This window comes from Elgaria multicarinata, chromosome 3 (assembly GCF_023053635.1).
Source record: "Elgaria multicarinata webbii isolate HBS135686 ecotype San Diego chromosome 3, rElgMul1.1.pri, whole genome shotgun sequence".
Taxonomy (NCBI): Eukaryota; Metazoa; Chordata; class Lepidosauria; order Squamata; family Anguidae; genus Elgaria; species Elgaria multicarinata.
Window position 1 is genome coordinate 175,390,665 of NC_086173.1, and position 19,839 is coordinate 175,410,503.

The 19,839-nt window shown below is 50.4% G+C and overlaps 1 protein-coding gene across 2 annotated transcripts in view; it reads left to right on the top strand.

Moving 5' to 3' along the window:
• Positions 1 to 19,839, top strand: part of LOC134396454 (rano class II histocompatibility antigen, A beta chain-like) — a 116,373-nt gene that overhangs the window by 18,804 nt on the left and 77,730 nt on the right. The window contains exons 5-6 of one of the 2 annotated variants that reach the window (XM_063122961.1): positions 16,342 to 16,365; positions 17,420 to 18,431. In XM_063122961.1, the coding sequence (XP_062979031.1) occupies positions 16,342 to 16,365; positions 17,420 to 17,433 (38 nt within the window). In that variant the 3' untranslated portion in view covers positions 17,434 to 18,431. Of the gene's footprint in view, positions 1 to 5,267; positions 5,544 to 16,341; positions 16,366 to 17,419; positions 18,432 to 19,839 lie in introns of those variants that run through there. The other variant, XM_063122962.1, reaches the window with a different exon arrangement.

Here is a 19,839-nt window from a genome sequence, read left to right on the forward strand (position 1 = left end):
TGTGTGCGTTCGTCTTCCCTCCCCTTTTGTGTAGACTGTCCTTCAGAGCAGCTCATACGGTCAAGGCTTGGTGAATGGAATTCGCGGCATCGGCCTTTCATTCCCGCTGGGGTTCAGTCATTGCAAGGGGCTGCGATGTTCTCTGCCCCCCCTCCGCCCCCCCCCCCGGTGCCTTATCGTTGGCTGAGCAGCATAACAGCAGCACCGTGAAAGTGGACCCTCTTTTCTCAGTGTCGGTTTCAGTTGCAGAGCCTCAATCGGCCCTGGGCACCATCAGGAGCACCAACAGGATGAATCCCACCCCCAGGAGCAGGAACAGGAGAACGCAGGAGGAGCCGTGCTGGGTCAGACCGGAGGCCTCCCTGGCCCAGCGTTTTGCCCCCATCACGGCCAGCCAGTTGCCCCCATGGGGAGCCCACAGCAGGGCCGGAGGGCCACAGCGCTGCCCCCCTCCTGCCCCCCAGCATCTGGGGCTGAGAGGCGTCTGCTGCTGTTGCCTCTGATCCTGTCATAGAACCCTAGACTGGTAGAGCTGGAAGGGGCCTCTTAAGGCCATCGAGTCCAACCCCCTGCTCAGTGCAGGATCCACCCTAAAGCATCCCTGGCGGATGGCTGTCCAGCTGGAGGTCTTCTGTGGCCGTCACCCTAGGAGAGCAGGTGCTCCGCCACGAAGCCTCGGCCCCCTCCGTCACAACAATTTTGATACTCTGTTTTTATACTGTTGTTTGCTTTACACTTTGAATTGTCCTCCTGTTTTTAATTTTTGTGAACCGCCCAGAGAGCTTTGGGTATTGGGCGATGTAGAAATGCAATAAATAAATAAATAAAATACCAGTGGCCATCTCTGCTTTATAGTAGCCAATTCCATTGTTTCACTGGATGCTTGTGTGTGTGTGAGTCCTTCCTTGTGTCTGTCCGGAATTCCCCCCCCCCCTTCAGCTTCCTGGGAACAACCCCATTGGGTCCCAGGATTATGAAGGGAGGGGCCTGAGCTCCGTGGCAAGAGCACCTGCACTTCCAGGTGGGGCTAGGTGAAGCACCTGCCCCAAACCCTGGAGAGCCCCTGGCTGTCTGTGAAGACAGTCCTGCACGGAATGAACCAGAGGCGTCATTGGGGGGACAGGCAGCCCAGGTGGGCCTCCTTGGCCACCATTCAGTTCCGTGGAGCATCTGGGCCGCGTCGCCTTCTGGCAGCCACCCTCTGCGCTGGGTCTCCATCCGGCTGCTTGTGGCGCCTGGTTCCTGTCTTGCTTCCCTGGGAAGCGGTGACAGGGCGGAATCTGAGCCAAAGCCTGGAAACGTTTTTTGCATAGGAGCATTCACCTCTGTTTCAAACATGTGGTGGTGGTGGTGGTAATATAAATGTGCCTCTGAGCATGTGCAGAGTGTATTTAGTTCACTATGGAGTACTCTCAGTAAATCCATGCACAACTATGGGGGAAAGGTGGAGGATTTTGACGTTCCTCGGCCAGTGGGGGTGTGGAGTTGGGGACGCAGGTCAGTTGCCACCTGGCCTCGTCCTGCCTGGCCTTCCCACCCTTGCCTGCCCGCTGGGTCTGTGCCAGGGGTTTCCCAGGCCCCTCCCTGCTGCAACCCACCTTCCCCAGGGTGATGCCTCCCAGGGATGCCTCCCCCAAGAGACACACAAACACACCTAGACCTTCCTCTGCCTTCTTTTGCAGCCAAAACCTGTCTTCTCCATCTGCACAAGCCGGGGGACCTTCTGCCTGGAGACTGATGACGCTGCTGAAAGGAGAATGCTCACTGGTGCTTCTCTGTGCCAGGGCAGAGCTGCGTCTCTGAGACTTTGCAGAACTAGTGGTCCGTCCCCCCAACCCACTTGTATTCACACACTCAAAAGTTTCCCTTCTGGGGCTGAAAGCAGATTTCTCTCTCCCTGCCCTTGTGGGGCTGCAGCCATGGTGTGCGTTTCTCTTCTCCCGTTGCTGATGGTGCTGCTGATGGGATCCTCCATGGTCCCTGGAACTGGAGGAGGGAAGAAGCCCCCACCAGGTGAGGAGAAGGGAAGGGAGGGGAGGGGGCTTGGAGAGAGAGAGAGGGAGAGAGTTCAGAGCTGGAGCGTGTTCAGAGGAGGGCAACCAGGATGATCAGGGGTCTGGAAACAAAGCCTCATGAAGAGAGACTGAAAGAACTGGGCATGTTTAGCCTGGAGAAGAGAAGATTGAGGGGAGACATGAGAGCACTCTTCCCCTCTCCTCTCATTCTCTCTTACTGTCAACGATGTCACGCTTACTCCGGTCAAGGAAGCTCGTAGTCTTGGCTTTATATTTGATTCCTCGCTCTCCTTTATTCCTCATATCGAGGCAGTAGCTAAATCCTGTCGTTTCTTCCTGTATAATATTGCCAGGATTCGACCATCTCTTCTGCCAAGACTCTCGTTCACGCACTGGTTATCTCTCGGTTGGACTACTGCAACCTTCTTCTCTCTGGCCTTCCTTCGTCTCACATCAGTCCGCTGGTCTCTGTCCACCACTCTGCCGCTAAGATCATCTTCTTGGCCCGCCGCTCTGACCATGTCACTCCACTTCTGAAATCTCTTCATTGGCTTCCAACTCACTCCAGAATCCAATATAAACTTCTCCTGCTGACCTTCAAAGCTCTTCACGGTCTAGCTCCTGCCTATCTCTCCTCTCTCATCTCACACTATTGCCCCACTCGTGCTCTCCGCTCCTCTGATGCCATGCTTCTCGCCTGCCCAAGGGTCTCTACTTCCCTTGCTCGGCTTCGTCCTTTTTCTTCTGCTGCCCCTTACACCTGGAACGCTCTTCCAGAACACTTGAGAACTACAAACTCAATCACAGCTTTCAAAGCTCAGCTAAAAACCTTTCTGTTCCCTATAGCTTTTAAATATTGAGTTTGTTCTGACTCTATACTGTTTAGCTTCACCCTTCCCGGTGCCTGTTTACACTTCCCTGTGCCTGTTTGCATTCTCTTTCCCTCCTTATTGTTTACTACAACTTTATTAGATTGTAAGCCTATGCGGCAGGGTCTTGCTATTTACTGTGTTATCTGTACAGCACCATGTACATTGATGGTGCTATATAAATAATAATAATAATAATAATAATAATAATAATAATAATAATAATAATAATAATAAAAATACTTCAAAGGTTGTCACACAGAGGAGGGCCAGGATCTCTTCTCGATCCTCCCAGAGTGCAGGACACGGAATAACAGGCTCAAGTTAAAGGAAGCCAGATTCCGGCTGGACATCAGGAAAAACGTCCTGACTGTTAGAGCAGTACAACAATGGAACCAGTGACCTAGGGAGGTGGTGGGCTCTCCCACACTAGAGGCCTTCAAGAGGCAGCTGGACTACCATGTGCCAGGGATGCTTTAGGGTGGATTCCTGCATTGAGCAGGGGGTTGGACTCGATGGCCTCAGAGGACCCTTCCAACTCTCCTTTTCGATGATTCTATGAGACAGAGAAAGAGAGAGAGAGCCCTTCTGCCCCTCACTTTCCCAATGGGGCAGCAGAGACAGAGGAGGATGAGACCCCCTTAAGCCCAAAGACCCTGTGGAGAGAAAAGGACCAAGAGGGATCCAGGAAGCCTCCGAGGCTCAGGGAAGGAGCGAGGAAGGAGGGGGGGTGTCAAAGAGAAATGGGGACCCCCAGGACCTCCCCCCCTTCTGCTGACCCTCATGGCTTCTTCAAGGAAAGGAAGGATTGGCGCCCCCTGGAGGGCCCTTTGAAACTGAGGGAAGGAGGGGGAGGGGGAGGGGGAGGGAGCACATAGCCATGAGGACTAGTGGATCGCCTCCTCCTCCAAGAATTTATCCATCCCTCTCTTAAAGCCATCCAGATTGGTGGCCGTCACTACATCTTGTGGAAACTCTGCGCTGTGTGAAGAAGGGTTTCCTCTGATCTGTCCTGAATCTCCCACCAATTGGCTTCATGGGGTTCTAGTTTCATGGGAGAGGGTTTAATTTGTTTTCAGCTGTGTATATTTACTGTTTTATGCTGTATGCTTTTATCTGTATGCCTCCTAGAGATCTTATTAATATTGGGCGGGATATAAATGTTTTAAATAAATAAATAAATAAATAGATGCACCCCTCCACTCTCTCCACAGCCTGCGTGATCTTGTCCACCTCCGTCCTGTCTCCCCTCACTCACCTGTTCGTTGAGGGAAACAGTCCCAGGTGCTTCGTAACTGGGACTGGTGTTTCAGCCCCTTGATCATTTTAGTTGCCCTTTTCTGAACTTCTCCTAACTCTACAATATCCTTTTTTGCGGTGCGGTGAACAGAACTATCCATAGAATTCCAAGTGTGGTTGTACCGTCGCTTTGTCTAAGGGGTGTGTGATCTTGGGGGTTTTATTTTCGGTTCCTTTCCTAAATTAGGGTGACCCTATGGAAACGAGGACAGGGCCCCTGTATCGTCAACAGTTGTACAGAAAAGGGAATTTCAGCAGGTGTCCTTTGTATGCATGCAGCACCTGCAGAAATTCCCTTTTCCATACGGTCACCCTGTCTGGTCCTAATCCGATACTCCAGCCGCGACACCGCCTCGTCTCTTTCTCTGGAGGAGTCTTTGCGTGCTGAGTCTCCGGCTGAGATTCCTCCCTTGTCCCGGATCCTCTCCTGGGCTGCGCGGGGGGAGACGCTGGCTGGAGATCATCCATGTAAACGCAGCCTCTGCGGTGTGTCTGGGGCCTCAGAGAGGACTAGAGGGTTGGGGGGTCCCTGCCCCAAAGGGGTTTCATTTAAAACGAGAGCAGGCTGTGGGGTCGCAGACTGGGGAGTTTTTGGAGGCGGATCTGCTGCAGCCTGAGGACAGCAGGGGTGAAGTTCTGAGACTTCTGATGTTGTTTTCCATGGGGAGTTTTGTAAGGAACCCGGAAGCGCGTTGTTAGACTGCGTGTCTGTGTGTGTGTGTGTGTGTGTGTGTGTGTGTGTCAGTCTAAATCTCTCTACTGCTCACAGTCGAAGTTGTGACTCTTCTCATTGGCGGAAAACACTGAGAGGCGGGCGCAGGCTCCTTCCTGGCCAGACGATTGGGCAGGAGAGAGCCCGCTTGGCCAGTGTGCCTGTCCCCCTCTCCTGCTCTTTGAGGACTAGAGACTTGAGTCTTTAAAAGGGGAAGGTGGGAGGCGGGATGAGCTGTTGGTGCCAGCGGGGCTGGAGCCTGGGCGAGTCCCGGCCAAGGAGGCAACTTGTAGCCCAGAAGCGACTCCGCATAGTCCTCCTGGCCTGAGAAACCCCCAGCCCAGACCCCCCCTCCTCCTCCCCCTCCTCCAGCCCCCCATTTCCTGGCCCAGTGGAAGTTCGAGTGCCACTTCATCAACGGGACGCAGCAGGTGCGCTACCTGTACAGGTACATCTACGACCGGCAGGACCTCGTCCGCTTCGACAGCGCCCGCGGGGACTTCGAGGCCGTCACGACACTGGGGGAGCCCGACGCCAAGTACTGGAACAGCCAGGAGGACTACCTGTACGTGTCGCGGACTGCGGTGGATCGCTTCTGCCGCTACAACTACGACAACATCTTCGGACCTTTTTCCCACCGGCGGCGGGGTGAGTCCACTGGGGGGTCCCGCCCGGGGAGGGGAGGGGAGGGGGCGTCAGTCCTACGCGGGCCTGGGGGCTGCAGAAGAGACCCCCCTCTGAGAACCCCTCCCCTTCCCCAGCTGTCCTGTTCACAACGCGAAAGACCCCCCCCATTCCCACCGCCCATTTTGAGGCTCCCAAAGGGCTCTCGGGGCGGGCGGGGGGGGGGAACGGACCCTGGACGTTGTTCGGAGCTCTCCTCCTCCTCCTCCTTATGCCTTCATTATTCACATTCATCCTTCAATTCACTGCGGATTCTCGTGGATCCTTCGCGTCCTTCCGTGGCGTTCATTCGCCCTCTTCAGCCCCTGCGCAGCCCCTGGAAACTTCTCTTTGGGTTTTTAACAATTTTATTATTTTCTACAAAGAAATAAAGAAAAGAAGAAAAAAAGACAAGCAGAGAAATAAAGCAGAACAGAACTTCACATACTTAACATTATAATACATCACATCTCATAAAAACACATAACAAAACATCTACGGCCATGTTCCATTTGAGGCAATCTTCATGTCAGACATATCGGCGGTCCATAACTACACTTTATTTATTTATTTATTACATATTTATACCACCCAACAGCCAAAGCTCTCTGGGCGGTTCACAAAAATTAAAACCAGAATAAAACAACCAACAGATTAAAAGCACAAATACAAAATACAGTATAAAAAGCACAACCAGGATAAAACCACACAGCAAAATTGATATAAGATTAAAATACAGAGTTAAAACAGTAAGATTAAAATTTAAGTTAAAATTAAGTGTTGAAATACTGAGAGAATAAAAAGGTCTTCAGCTGGTGACAAAAGGAGTACAGTGTAGGCGCCAGGCGGACCTCTCTGGGGAGCTCCTTCCACAGCCGGGTGCCACAGCGGAGAAAGCCCAGAGTTATACAAAGGCCACAGATTATGTATAGAATCCACAAACAAATACATCATTCGTTTGCAACTCGTGTTTATACTTTATCAGAGGTTTCCAGTCCAGGACAAATGAGGTTGCTGATTTTTCTCCTACTAACGCCGTCGTGAGTTTCGCCATCTCCGCCAAGTCCAAAACCTTCCCCAGCCCTTCCTCCGTTGATGGCACTTGTGTCTTTCCCCACTATTGCGCATAGCGTAGTCTGGCAACTGTTGGCATATACAGAAACAACGTTCCTCCTTTTGCTTTAAGTTGGTCATAAGTCCCAGCAAAAATGGTTCTGGTTTCATTGGTATATTTTTCCATTGACAAGTGGATCTGTCAGGGATGCTTTAGGGTGGATTCCTGCATTGAGGGGTGGGTGGGTTGGACTCGATGGCCTTGTAGGTCCCTTCCAACTCTGCTATTCTATGATTCTATGAATCCAAAACAATTTTGCTTTTTCACATGACCATATTTTTACATATGGTAAAAAGTTCCTTCTTGTTCTTCACATTTCCAACAGTCTCCCAAACAACCCCTGTACATTTTTGCTAGTTTTGAGGGAGACCTATACCATCTATACATCATCTTGTAAAAATTCTCCTTAAGTCTGGTACTTAATGTATATTTTAAACCTTTTACCCACATATTTTTACATAATTCCATGCGTACATTATACCCAAAGTTTTGATCCCATTTTATCATACAGTCCTTTGTCTGTTCATTCTCTGTCTCAAACTTTAACAACAACTTATATACCTTAGAGATAACATGTTCATCATTAGGACATAGGGCTACTTCAGACATTGACTTTGTTTGCTCAAATCCGCATTCTTTTACGTCTCTTTTAAACGTCTCCATAATCTGTAGGTAACAGAACCACTCAAGTAATGGAAGGCAGTAGTTATTAAGTAGTACTATATGAAGTGCGAAAAGGCACACAACTACTCCAAACACCAATAAAAGGTGATAATTATCAAATAACCCATTTATTTACAATTTATAAGGATATATAAAACCAACTGATGTTTCTCGAAGTGGTTAACAATCACAATGTTGGGTACTATAATAACCAATAATATATATCATACATGCAAGAATACAAATCTAATACAGTCCAACAATATTACAGACTTTTATAACATTTAGCACCTGAGACAATACCATCAGAATAATATGTGTACAGAAATAGGGTTTCTTCTCATTTTCTATTCTTATCAGCGTTGTCAATGCATGGAATGACAGGGATTTGCAATTAAACTTCCCGTTTTCGCTGTTCCAGCTTCTTCGGACTCAACGCCATATCAGGAAATACCCTCATTAGAGCTGTTTCTGTCTCGGGGAAACAATCCCTCCAGTAAAACTCAGCTTCATTTGTTTGTTCTAGTCTTTAACAGACCCATAGCTGCGGCTTGATCTTACCCTTGAACACACTGATCTTACCCTTGCTCTAGACCGTTCACAGACAGTCTCTCAGTCTGTCTGTCTGTCTCTCTGTCTGTCTCTCTCTCACACACACACTCAATATTAAACCCTTACCATCTGATCATTACAAATACTTACGTCACAAACGGTAAAACATCACAGTCCCCTCTCCCATAAATTGGGGTTCACAGTCTCAACTCCTAGAAGGCTCCCATTGGATTGGAACAGACAATAATAACTATAATTAATAATAATAATAATAATACCGTATTTCTTCGATTCTAAGCTGCCATCGATTGTATGACGCACAGTAATTTCAGTACCACCAACAGAAAAAAAGCTTTGATTCCAGGAACTAATAAACACACCCACGATTCTAAGACGCACCCCGTTTTTAGACATGTTTATATGGGGAAAAAAGTGTGTCTTAGAATCGAAGAAATACGGTAATTAATATAATAATCTTATTTGTTACGCGCTTCTCCCTCTGGACCGAGCGCAAACATCATACAACTAATTAAAACATTTAAAACTAATACATTATTAAAAGCAGCACTTTATTGAAAAGCAAATTTAAAATTCAACTTATTCACTGCAGGCTAGATACAATTTTGAAGTATATCTTTGAGGAAACAAGTCCTTATTCAACCTTTACTAATTAAAGCAAAGCATATAGATCTTTCTAGACATCGATATATCAGTGATTGTTCCTTGCACAATGGTGCAGCTTTGACAGACCCCCCTCCTCCCTCCCTCCCTCCCTCCCATGACCCTTTTCATCATGAGTGTTGATCTTAAAATCAGCATTTTCTTTTTAAATATGATCCAACTAGCCCTGCCAATTAGTTTTTTTAATATCAGTTACCCAGAATTCATTGTGAACCTGCTTCTGGCTTTGAGTGTATCTATTCTTTAATGCTATTTTTTTTTAACTTATTCACCTGTCCACGTGTTTAATCATTAACCATTTTCACTTTTGCTTCCGTTGGCATTTCATAACCAGGTGTCTTTTCTTGCTTTGAGGGAAGTGAGTTACGAATTCCGATACAGCGAAAGCAGCTGCGGGGTGGGGGGGAGCTAGCCAAAAGGACTGTGAGCTCCCTGCCCTATTTGTGGACACCCGAGGAGGGCGTCTGTCTGGCTACAGAGGGAAAGAGACCGCTGGCGTAGGTCTGCCCAGGAAACCATCTTCCGTTTTCTGGATCTCTCTCAGCCCTTCCTTCCCCCTCCCTCCTCGTGTCTCTCACACATCCTTCTCCTTCTTTCCCCCCCAGTTCAGCCCTCCGTCTCCATCTCCCCCACCAAGGAAGACCCCCTGTCCCCCCACACCCTCCTGCTCTGCACTGCAGCCAGTTTCTATCCCCTGGAGATTGAGATCCAGTGGCTGAAGAACGGGCAGGAGCAGAAGGAAGGGGTCTTCTACGGGGAGGAGCTCCGGAACGGGGACTGGACCTACCAGACCCAGGTGATGCTGGAGACGAAGCCGGAGCACGGAGACGTCTACACCTGCCAAGTGGAGCACATCAGCCTGGAGGCCCCCATCACCGTCCAGTGGGGTAGGAGCCTCCCTCCCCTCCCCTCCCCTCCCTTCCCTTCCTTCCTTCCTTCCTTAGATACAATCCTGCAAATAGGGTGGGAATTCTACATTCCTGTGTCATCCCTGACCTGCTGAGGATGTACAAGATTATAATACCAGGACGCAGTTGGGGGGGCAGTGAGTAAGGGGAGAATTGATCCAGGTGTGGAAGATGATGCCTGGTGTGGCCAAAGTGGGCAGGGAGACATTCTTCTCCATCTCTCACCTAATACCAAGGCTCAGTGGGGGGGGGGGTCATCCCATGAAGCTGAATGGTGGGGGATTCTGGACAGATGAAAGGAAGCCGGGTGAATGGAACATAGTAAAAGGAGAAAGTGTGTTGAGCCAGAGCAGATGTCAAACTGCCACTCTCTCTTTGCCACGCTTACAAGATTGAGAGGGGACCGCAGGATTTATGGGGCCCCCTCTCCCCAGGCCCCCCCTCTCTGAGGATGATGCCCCTCCCTGCCCCATCAGCCTTGAATCCAGATTCATGTTGCCTGAGGACTAGCATCTCCTGCAGTTACCACCGGTGAAGTTCCCTGTGAGCTCTGGAAAGCGCCTCAGCTCCCGGGTCCTGGTTGGGGCTGTCAGGAGAGGCTGCAGCTAGAGCAGGGGGAGAACTGGGCAGCCCCCCACCCCCACCCCGGCTCCCAGTCATGGATCTTGGGAGTTGCTGCTTTTAAAACTGTGGCTGGTTTGTTTGTTAGGTTGTAAGTTATTTGCATCTTATTTTGGACTATGCTGATGTGTATAAGCCGCCCTGTGAAGTTTTGTAGAAAGATGGAGCCTAAATTCAATATTAGAATCACCGAATAGTAGAATAGTAGAGTTGGAAAAGGCCTCTAAGGCCATCGAGTCCAACCCCCTGCTCAATGCAGGAATCCACCCTAAAGCATCCCTGACAGAGGGTTGTCCAGCTGCCTCTTGAACTACTATTAGGACTAGTAGTGCAGAACGCATTGTGAAACTAAGGAGGACGGGGTGATGGCCCTGAACATGGAGAGCTTTAGGAGGGGATCAGACATGGTCATCAGTGGCTAGTAGTCCGGATGGCTCTATGCCACCTCCAGGATCACAGGCAGTACGTTGGACTCGGTGGCCTTGTAGGTCCCTTCCAACTCTGCTATTCTGTGATTCTGTGTCTCTGGCTAAGGCTTTTCTTGAGCAATCCCCCTGCCCCTTTTATGGAATTTTACTGGGTCTCAGATGAGAATGACCTCTGTTTGCAGCCCCCTCCCATGTTCACCCACCTCTCCTTCCTTCCTTCCTTCCTTCCTTCCTTCCTTCCTTCCTTCCTTCCTTCCCTTGTCAAGAGGGTAACGCCAGGAGCTGTCCATGTGGAAGCCCCCTCTGAACACCAGTTGCTGAGGAACAAGGGCCGTTGTGCTTCTGGGCTTCCCATTGGGGCATCTCGTCGGACACTCTGGGAACAGAAGGATGGACTGCGGAGTCCCTTGGCCTGATCCAGCATCAGGGCTCTTCTTCTGGGAGGGAAACTGAGTCAGGATTCGGCTTCTGCTCTTGTTTCAGGGAGCAAGGAAGCAACACTCGGTTGTTCCAGCTGCATGTGCTGAGGATTAGTCACAGGGGCTGGGAACTGGGGGGTTGTGCCAACGTGTCCAGAGAGAAGGACGTCGACTTTGGAGGCAGCAGTGGGAGACCTTCAGATGGGGCTGAGGACCCACGAGCCCCATTGAGTCCCCAGAGATCAGAGGCGCTCCAGTCTGCTGTGCTTTTGAACTCCCATTTCAGCCACAATCAGCCCACAGCGGGTGAAAGGAGCCCACGTCTGCTTGTGATTCGTAGCTTCACTTCCATTGTATCCTTCAGGTGGGGGCTTTGGGTTCCCAACAGGCCCCATCTTCTGCTCCAGTGATGGACCTCCCCTTTCCAGTTCAGAGCACCAGTTTGCAAGTGGGAATTCATAAAGTATCCTGGGAATTACGATCCCCCCTCCTCTCCCCTGGGGGGCAGGGGGCTTTACAGGAAGCGACCTTTCAGGCCTCACAGCCTGTCTGTGATCTCTGGAGTCTGAGGAGCGGTCAGCAGTGGTGGCTGAGAAAGACCCTCCCTGGGTGTAACGCATGGAACGGATCCTCTCCTGGACACCTGGAGGCTGAGAGGCCAAACCTGGCCCTGATCCTCCTTCTCACGTGGGGCTCCTGGTCTCTCTCCTTCTACAGAGCCACGGAAGTCGGACTCTGCCAGGAGCAAAGTGTGGACGGGGGCCGTGGGGGCCGTGCTGGGCGTGGTCTTTGTGGCCGTGGGACTCTCCCTCTACCTGAAGAAGAAGAAGGGTAATGGGGTGTCTGTGTGTCTGTGTGTCCCTGACCCTGTTCTGACGACAGACTAAGCCACGGCAGTTAAGCATTTTGATCGAAACATCATGGCTCCGTGTGTCGTCTGAACCATTCCTGACCATGGTGGCTATGTAATTACAGTTTAAACCCATTCACTAACCATTTGCTGAAGAAGGGTTAGTGGCCTTGTAAAGGAAGCACGCTCCAGCAAAGCTGGCCTTCCACTGGATTTTGCACAGATCCCCAGAACATACGCACACAGCTCACAATTTAGAGGTTTAAGACCATTTTATTTCAGGATAAGTGGTAGGTTACATGGGATTAGCAACTAAAACTATTAAAACATGCATATATATAAGAACCCAGAAAAAGCAAGCCAGACACTAAGTTACAACTCATACATCACCCAACCTTGGAGTCAGCCAGCTCAGAGAAAAACCCCTTTCAAAGAATAGGCTTTATAGTTTCTTTTTTGCAACTCCTTCCCCCCTCCCCTTGGCTTTCCATGCGAAGATCTTTCACCCCTCCGCCTGAGATGTTAATTTCTCTCAAGGCCGGCCGGACCTTGCCCCAAGCAGTTCCTGGATGCGCCAGAACTCCCCCATGCAGCTGGCCGCTTATCTCCCAGTTCCTAGGAACCATAATAATAAAATTTAACATATTAAAAGACAGGCCATTCCCAGTGCCATTCACCCATCCCTTAGACCTTCGCCCTTAAGATGGAATTTCTAAAAAATTCCATCTGACCCATCACTGTTTTATTCGTTTTCACGTTGACCCCTGTTCTTTGTTCACTCTTTTGTGCCCACGCAGGAGCAGGGGTTTGTCCTCCCAATCTTCCCCCTCCCCATCTCGGCTGAAGCTCCGGGATAGTCCATCTGCCACAACGTTCTCCTTGCCCTTGATGTGTGAAATGGTAAAATCAAAATCCTGCAGGGCCAGGCTCCATCTCAGTAATTTCTGATTTGTATTTTTCACCCGGGCCAGCCAGCAAAGAGGGGAGTGATCAGTTTGAATTTGAAACGGCTGCCCCCACAAGTACGGGCGTAACTTCCCCACTGCCCAAACTATGGCTAAGCATTCTTTTTCAATGGTAGCTAGGGCCCTTTCCCGCGGCAAGAGCTTTTTACTAATAAACGCCACGGGCTGCAGCTGCCCCCCTCGCCTTCTTGTAGCAGTACCGCTCCCAACCCGGCCTCAGAGGCGTCCGTTTGAACTACGAACGGACAATTGAAATCAGGCGCTCTAAGCACCGGAGCCCGTCTGAGCTTGCCTTTTAACCCTTCAAACACCCGCTGACACACTTCCATCCATTGCACCCGTACCGGTTGTCTCTTTCGGCACAACTCGGTCAGGGGGGCTACCAGCTGACTAAAATTAGGGACAAACCTCCGGTAGTACCCCGCCAGCCCCAGGAAGGACTGGACCTGTTTCTTAGTCCAAGGGACGGGCCATAGTTGGATTGCCTCTACTTTGGCCTCCATGGGCTTTAACGCTCCCTGTCCCACTCTGTGGCCCAGATAGATTACCTCCCCCCTCCCGAACTGGCACTTGGAGGCCTTCATGGTTAACCCAGCCTCCCATAACCAGCTTAATACTTGGGACAAATGCAGTAAGTGCTGTTCCCACGTGTCACTAAACACTGCCACATCATCCAGGTAAACACGAAAAGGCCCCCAGACCTTCCAGAACTCGGTCCATACGTTTCTGAAAGCCTCCCGGTGCATTCGAGAGCCCAAACGGAAGTACCATAAACTGGTAGTGCCCCCTAGGGGTAGAAAAGGCAGACTTCAAAGCAGCATCTTCATCTAGGGGCACCTGCCAATATCCTTTGGTCAAATCTAGCGTGGAGATGAATTTAGCCTTCCCAAGTGTTTCTATCAGGTCATCTGTATGGGGCATGGGGTAAGCCGCCACCGCAGAGACACTGTTGAATTTCCGGAAGTCCATGCAAAAACGGACCGACCCATCTTTTTTGGCCACGAGCACCAGAGGGGAAGACCATGGGCTCTGACTCTTTTTAACCACGCCCATGGCCAACATCTCCTCAATTTCCTTATTTACTATCTCTAACTGTTTTCCGTTTAGCCGATGAGGTGGAGACTGAATGGGCGGATGTTTCCCGGTATCAATGGAATGCGTAGTCAGCGACGTTCGGCCCGGCAACCCTGAAAGCAACTCCTTAAATTCTCCTAAACACTACTTCAACTGCTTCCTCTGCTTGGGGCTCAATTCCTCTGGGACCTGAATATCGGCTAGCCCCTCTTTTCCCTGGTAGCTGGCTAGGACGTCCAACCTGGCTTCCTCGCTCAAAGGCTCCCTCCCCACCTGGCACATGCGCACCACTCATTCATGGAACGGCTTCATCATGTTTACATGATAGACTTTAGCGCAGCGTTGACGGCCAGGGTCCCTCAGCAAATAATTCACTTCGTTTAGCTTCTTTTCCACAACCAGGGGCCCTTCCCACCGAACTGCTAGCTTTTCCGGCTTCAGTGGCTTCAACAACAACACCTTATCTCCTTCCTGAAACACCCGAAGCCTAGCCTTCCGATCGTACCACCGCTTTTGGGTTTGTTGAGCCTGAGCCGGGTTCTCTTGGGCTGCCTCTCCCACTTCCTGCAATAAGTTTTGTAGGTTTTGCATGTATGCCACTACTGAGACTGGAGTAGGGGCGGTTCTACCTTCCCAACCTTCCCGTAACAATTTAAGCGGGCCTCTTAACTCCCGCCCGAAGACCAATTCGTTAGCTGAAAACCCCAAGCTATCGCTCTTAGCGTCTCGAGCCGCAAAGAGAAGGTAGGGCAGGGCCTGATCCCAATCCGCCGTGTGTTTAGTAGCATACGCTTTCAGCATCCTTCCCAGAGTTTGATTAAACCACCAGCCCATTTCCCTCATGGTGGTAGGCCGCGGAGGTACACTGTTGTACTTCCGCCAACTTCCATAATTCCTTTAGCAGTTGTGATGTAAAACCTCCCCCCAAATCATGAACCAACACTTTGGGGACCCCCACCCGGGTAAAAATCGTCATCATGGCTTTCGCCAACTGTGGCGCAGAGATAACCGTAAGGAGCACTGCCTCCACATACCGGGTAGCATAATCCACCAACGTCAAAATGTACTTCTTCCCTTACTGGGTAGCTGGGCTGAAGGGACCCAGAATATCCACCCCCATCTTTTCAAACGGCACCTCCGTGATGGGTGAGGGATATAGCAGGGCTTTGGGATGATCCCTGGGGAAACCGACTCGCTGGCAAGTGTCGCACGAGGAGCAGAAGTCCTGTACCTCCGGACCTGTGTCGAATCCCAGCGCTGCCCACCATGTAAAGGAAGTATGCTCCAGCAAAGCTGGCCTTTCCACTGGATTTTGCACAGATCCCCAGAACATACGCACACAGCTCACAATTTAGAGGTTTAAGACCATTTTATTTCAGGATAAGTGGTAGGTTACATGGGATTAGCAACTAAAACTATTAAAACATGCATATATATAAGAACCCAGAAAAAGCAAGCCAGACACTAAGTTACAACTCATACATCACCCAACCTTGGAGTCAGCCAGCTCAGAGAAAAACCCCTTTCAAAGAATAGGCTTTATAGTTTCTTTTTTGCAACTCCTTCCCCACTTCCCTTGGCTTTCCATACGAAGATCCTTCACCCCTCCGCCTGAGATGTTAATTTCTCTCAAGGCCGGCCAGACCTTGCCCCAAGCGGTTCCTGGATGTGCCGGAACTCCCCCGTGCAGCTGGCCGCTTATCTCCCAGTTCCTAGGAACCATAATAATAAAATTTAACATATTAAAAGACAGGCCATTCCCAGTACTATTCACCCATCCCTTACAGGCCTAACCAGGGCTCCGTGTGTCGTCAGAACAAGCCCAGTGAGGTGTTACTGGTTCCCGAAAGTGTTGTCTGAACGGGGTCTAGGTGTGTGGGAGAAATGGGTGGCACCAGAGCAACTCTGTGGGGGAGGGGAGCAAGGGATTTGGGGTGGGGGCTGCCCCCCCTCCCCCCTCTCCACTTCGTCTCCCAGCTTCTGCTCCCTCAGGATCCCCCTGGATAAGACCCTTTGAAAAGGTTGGGGCCCTGATCCAGGGAGAGTGAGCACCCTGTACCCCTCCTGGCACAGTGGCTAAAAGACTGAACAGTGTCTCAGGAAACCCGCAGTTCGAATTCCGCCTCTGCCATAAACTCAGCAGGTGGCCTTAGGCCAGCTGCTCACTCTCAGCCCCCATTCCCCCACCCCACCTGCAATACGGGTGATAATAACACTGGCTTACCTTACAGGGTTGTTGTGGTCAGCTTTAGATCCCTTGAAAGTGTTATGAACATGGGAAGTGGCAGGGAGGGAAGAAAGACCCCTCCCCCCTCCAAAGAGAGGTCAGTCCTGGATTTAAGTTGGGCAGAGAAAAGAGTTCTGGGAGGTTTGTGCTTTATGAGACACTTCAGGGCCTGGGAGGGGAGGGGGGCATCTTGGCCCCCCAGTAAACAACACGACCCCCCTCCATGGACGTAACTGTGTCTCCCTCTCTCTCTCTCTCTCTCTCTGTCTCTCTCTCTCTAGCAACACCCATCCAACCACCTGCAGGTAAGGCCTCTCCACACACCTCCTCTCCCCCCCCCAATTCTTTGTGTTGGTTTTTATCCTGCCTTTCCAAAACCAGTCACCCAGAGCAGCTGACGGATATTTCAAAATGACCCCGCAAAGCCCACGTCCAGAGTGCAGCTCCTCTGCAGCATCTGGGAGCAGCAGCCCTGTGGGTCTCTTGCGGTGGAAACAACCAAGCGTCTTGTGGCACCTTGAAGACTTGCCAGATTTGTTCTGGCAGAACCTTGGATGGGCAGAAACCCCTTCCTCAGATGCCCTTTGCTTGTTTATTAGTACTTATATACCGCTTAATATAGTAAAACTTGTAAGTGGTTAACAACACTATTACTATCACAGCTTAAAGTCCACTACTAAAAGCAGTTCCTACAACAACAGTAACAACAATAGAAATGACAGTCAAATGGGGCATTGTCTTGATTAATTACACTTCTGACAGGTCAGATTAATTGCAAGCCAAATTGACAGATGTATAAGGATGCAGAAAGGGGGGGGTCAGTCAGAGGGGCCCAAAGGCACTGAAATGCAAGGGGGGCTTTGAGCAAAACTCTCCTGTATCCGAAGGAAGCACAGTGAGACTCCACAAGCACAAGACGTTGGGGCAACGCAGCCTTCCTGGTTTGGCCATGTGAATCAAACACTTCCAAAGGGGGGGAGATACATCCTTGGTCTCAATTCAGCCCTCAAAGAAAACAATCAAACTTGCTGGTGCTTCTACTTCAGCCGTGTCTTTCTGAGGCCTCCCTTTGGAGCTGTCGAAATAGGACAAGCTTTGGGTCAGCAGCAGAGTCTCCAGGGAGCTTGATGTGGTGCCCCCCCTCTGACCTGGCTGCAACCCCCCTTCCTGCCCTGCATAGCAGGAGTGACTGGAAGGTCCATCAGTATATTCTATGTGAGTCGGTGGCCAGTGAGTGGCTGTAGTGTGAAAGGGGGGTGGGAGAGACACCGGGTGAGTCAATATTCCTGACACTCCATCTAAATATGAATGTATGTATTTTAATATATGTTTTTATCTCTCCTGCCTTTTCCCTCCCAGCCCTCATCCGCTAGACCTTCCTCCTCTGAGACCCAGCAAGGAAAGAAACTCTTTGCATAGCTACGTCTTTCCTTGGAAGATGCAAAACTGAAGGGGGTGAAAAAGAAGACACTCCCCAGCCTGGACTTTCTCCTCCTGCTATGACGCCCCTGTTCCTGTTTCTCTTGATTTCTTTCTGGTTTTTTCTCTTGGGGTGGGTGGGGCATTCATCCTGCCAAGTGCTGAGAAGAGCCTTCTCCTTCCCTGGATTTCTGATCAGGAGCAGAGAACTGGTCAGGGTCTCTTCCTCCCCTGGCAGGACCATCACTCCGGGGTCCACTCTCTGAGTTAGTTCATCCCTAACGGCATCCTGAATCCCTGAGACCCGCAAGCGGATTCCGTTCTAAGTGGATGGACTGAGAAGAAGAAACATCTGTTGCCCGTTGCTTGAGTTGCAGGAAATCACCAGGTTGAGCTGAATTGCCCTGAAAACAATCACACACACCCTTTTCAAGGAGGGGCCGTGGATCTCTCCGGATCCTCTGCTGAGGATGCAGAAGGTCCCAGGTTGAACCTCCAGGAGAAGCTCCAGGCCGGGCCGGGCCAGGAGTTGGCGTTTTAGTGCCCCCAGGCGTCTTCAACTATGATTCGCATAATCCCTGCCCCTGGTGGCTGGGGCTTATGGGAGTTGTAGTCCATCACATCCGGAGGGCACCACATCCCCTCCTCCTGGTGCAGACAGTGGTGAACTAGACGGATCAGGGCCTGACTCTGTGGAAGGCGGCTTCCTACGTGCTGTTGCAGCCTGCAGACCTCCCAGCGTGTTGAACTACAACTCCCATCATACACAGCCAGAACAGCCATTGGGCATGATGGGACTTGTAGCACAGCACATCTTGAAGGCACCCGGTTGCAAAAGGGTGTGTTTTTGTTTCCAAAATTTTGATAATTGATACCTTTTCACTTTGATTAGGGAGGAATGGTTTTCCGGTTTCGTATTAGACACAAACATTCAAATAAAAAATAAATAATTTTTTGTGAAGAGCTGAGTGTGTGTCTTGGAGCCCAACGGGATTTGTCTCTGGGAAAAGGAGGGGAGGTCTGAGGGCTGGAGCGCCTGTCCGGTGCAGGTGGGATGGGGAGGTCTACTCTGAGGAAGTGGCAGGAGTGTGTCTGGAGCAATATAGGATTCCTGGCCCTGCTGCCCTCTTTGAAGGGGTTGGAGGGGCAGCAGGAAGGTCTAGGAGGGAGGGGCAGTGACCTGGTTCACCTGCCAAGACAAGGCATATACCTGCAACAAGTGCAAGCTGGTGGCACTTTTGGAAGAAAAAGTGAGAGGACTTGAGCGGCGAGTGTCCACCCTCCAAAGAATAAGAGAAGACGAGGAGTTCTTAGACCGAATGGTGGAACTGCAACAGCAACAAGAAGCACATGAGATTGAAGAACAACAGCCAGCTGAAGCAGAAGTGGAGTATGCTGAGGGGAGGAAAGCCAAATGAAGAGGAAACTCCCTGGAAAAGAGTGACAGTTAGGAGAGGAGGAATTAGAGGGCGTTCTGCACCGGTGGAGCCATTGGAGTTAAGCAACCGCTTTCAGCTTCTGGAGAATGAGACTGAAGGACAGTTTGCAGAGGAGGAAGTACAGCAGACACCGTGCAACAATGAACAAGAGGCAGAAGGTAGGTCAACCAAGAAGAAGAGAAGAGTAGTCGTTGTGGGAGACTCCCTGCTGCGTGGGATTGAAACCCAAGTATGTCATGAAGACCCATGGACTCGCCAGGTGTGCTGTCTCCCTGGAGCACAGATTAGAGATGTGACTGAAGGGTTACCGAAACTCATAAAGCCCACGGACACATACCCCTTTCTTCTCATCCATGTGGGAACAAATGATGTCGCCAAGCAGAGCTACGAAGAAATCATTTCAGACTTTGAAGCTGGGAAGGAAACTGAAGAACGTAGGGGGCCAAGTAGTTTTTTCAACCATCCTCCCGATTCTTGGAAGAGGATTAGAAAGGGAAAGAAAATTACTCCGGATGAACGACTGGCTACAAAGGTGGTGTCAACGTGAGAATTTTGGATTCTGGGACCACGGGCTACGCTACTTGGAACATGGACTGCTGGCAAGGGATGGGTTGCACCTCACAAGGGCTGGAAAGAATGAGTTCGGCCACAGCATGAAGAACTTGATCAGGAGGGCTTTAAACTGAATCTTACGGGGCTGGGAGACGTAAACTTGGAGGCAACAATGGAAGAAGGCCCATGCACCACAGTACAGAGAACGGCTCCAATAGAGTCCCAAAATAGTGTCTGCAACAAGGTAGGAACAAAGCCAGACTATAAAACACATGGTCTTCGATGTCTCTATACTAATGCCCAGAGCATGGGAAACAAACAGAACGAACTTGAACTCTTATTACATGAAGGCAAATACGACTTGATAGG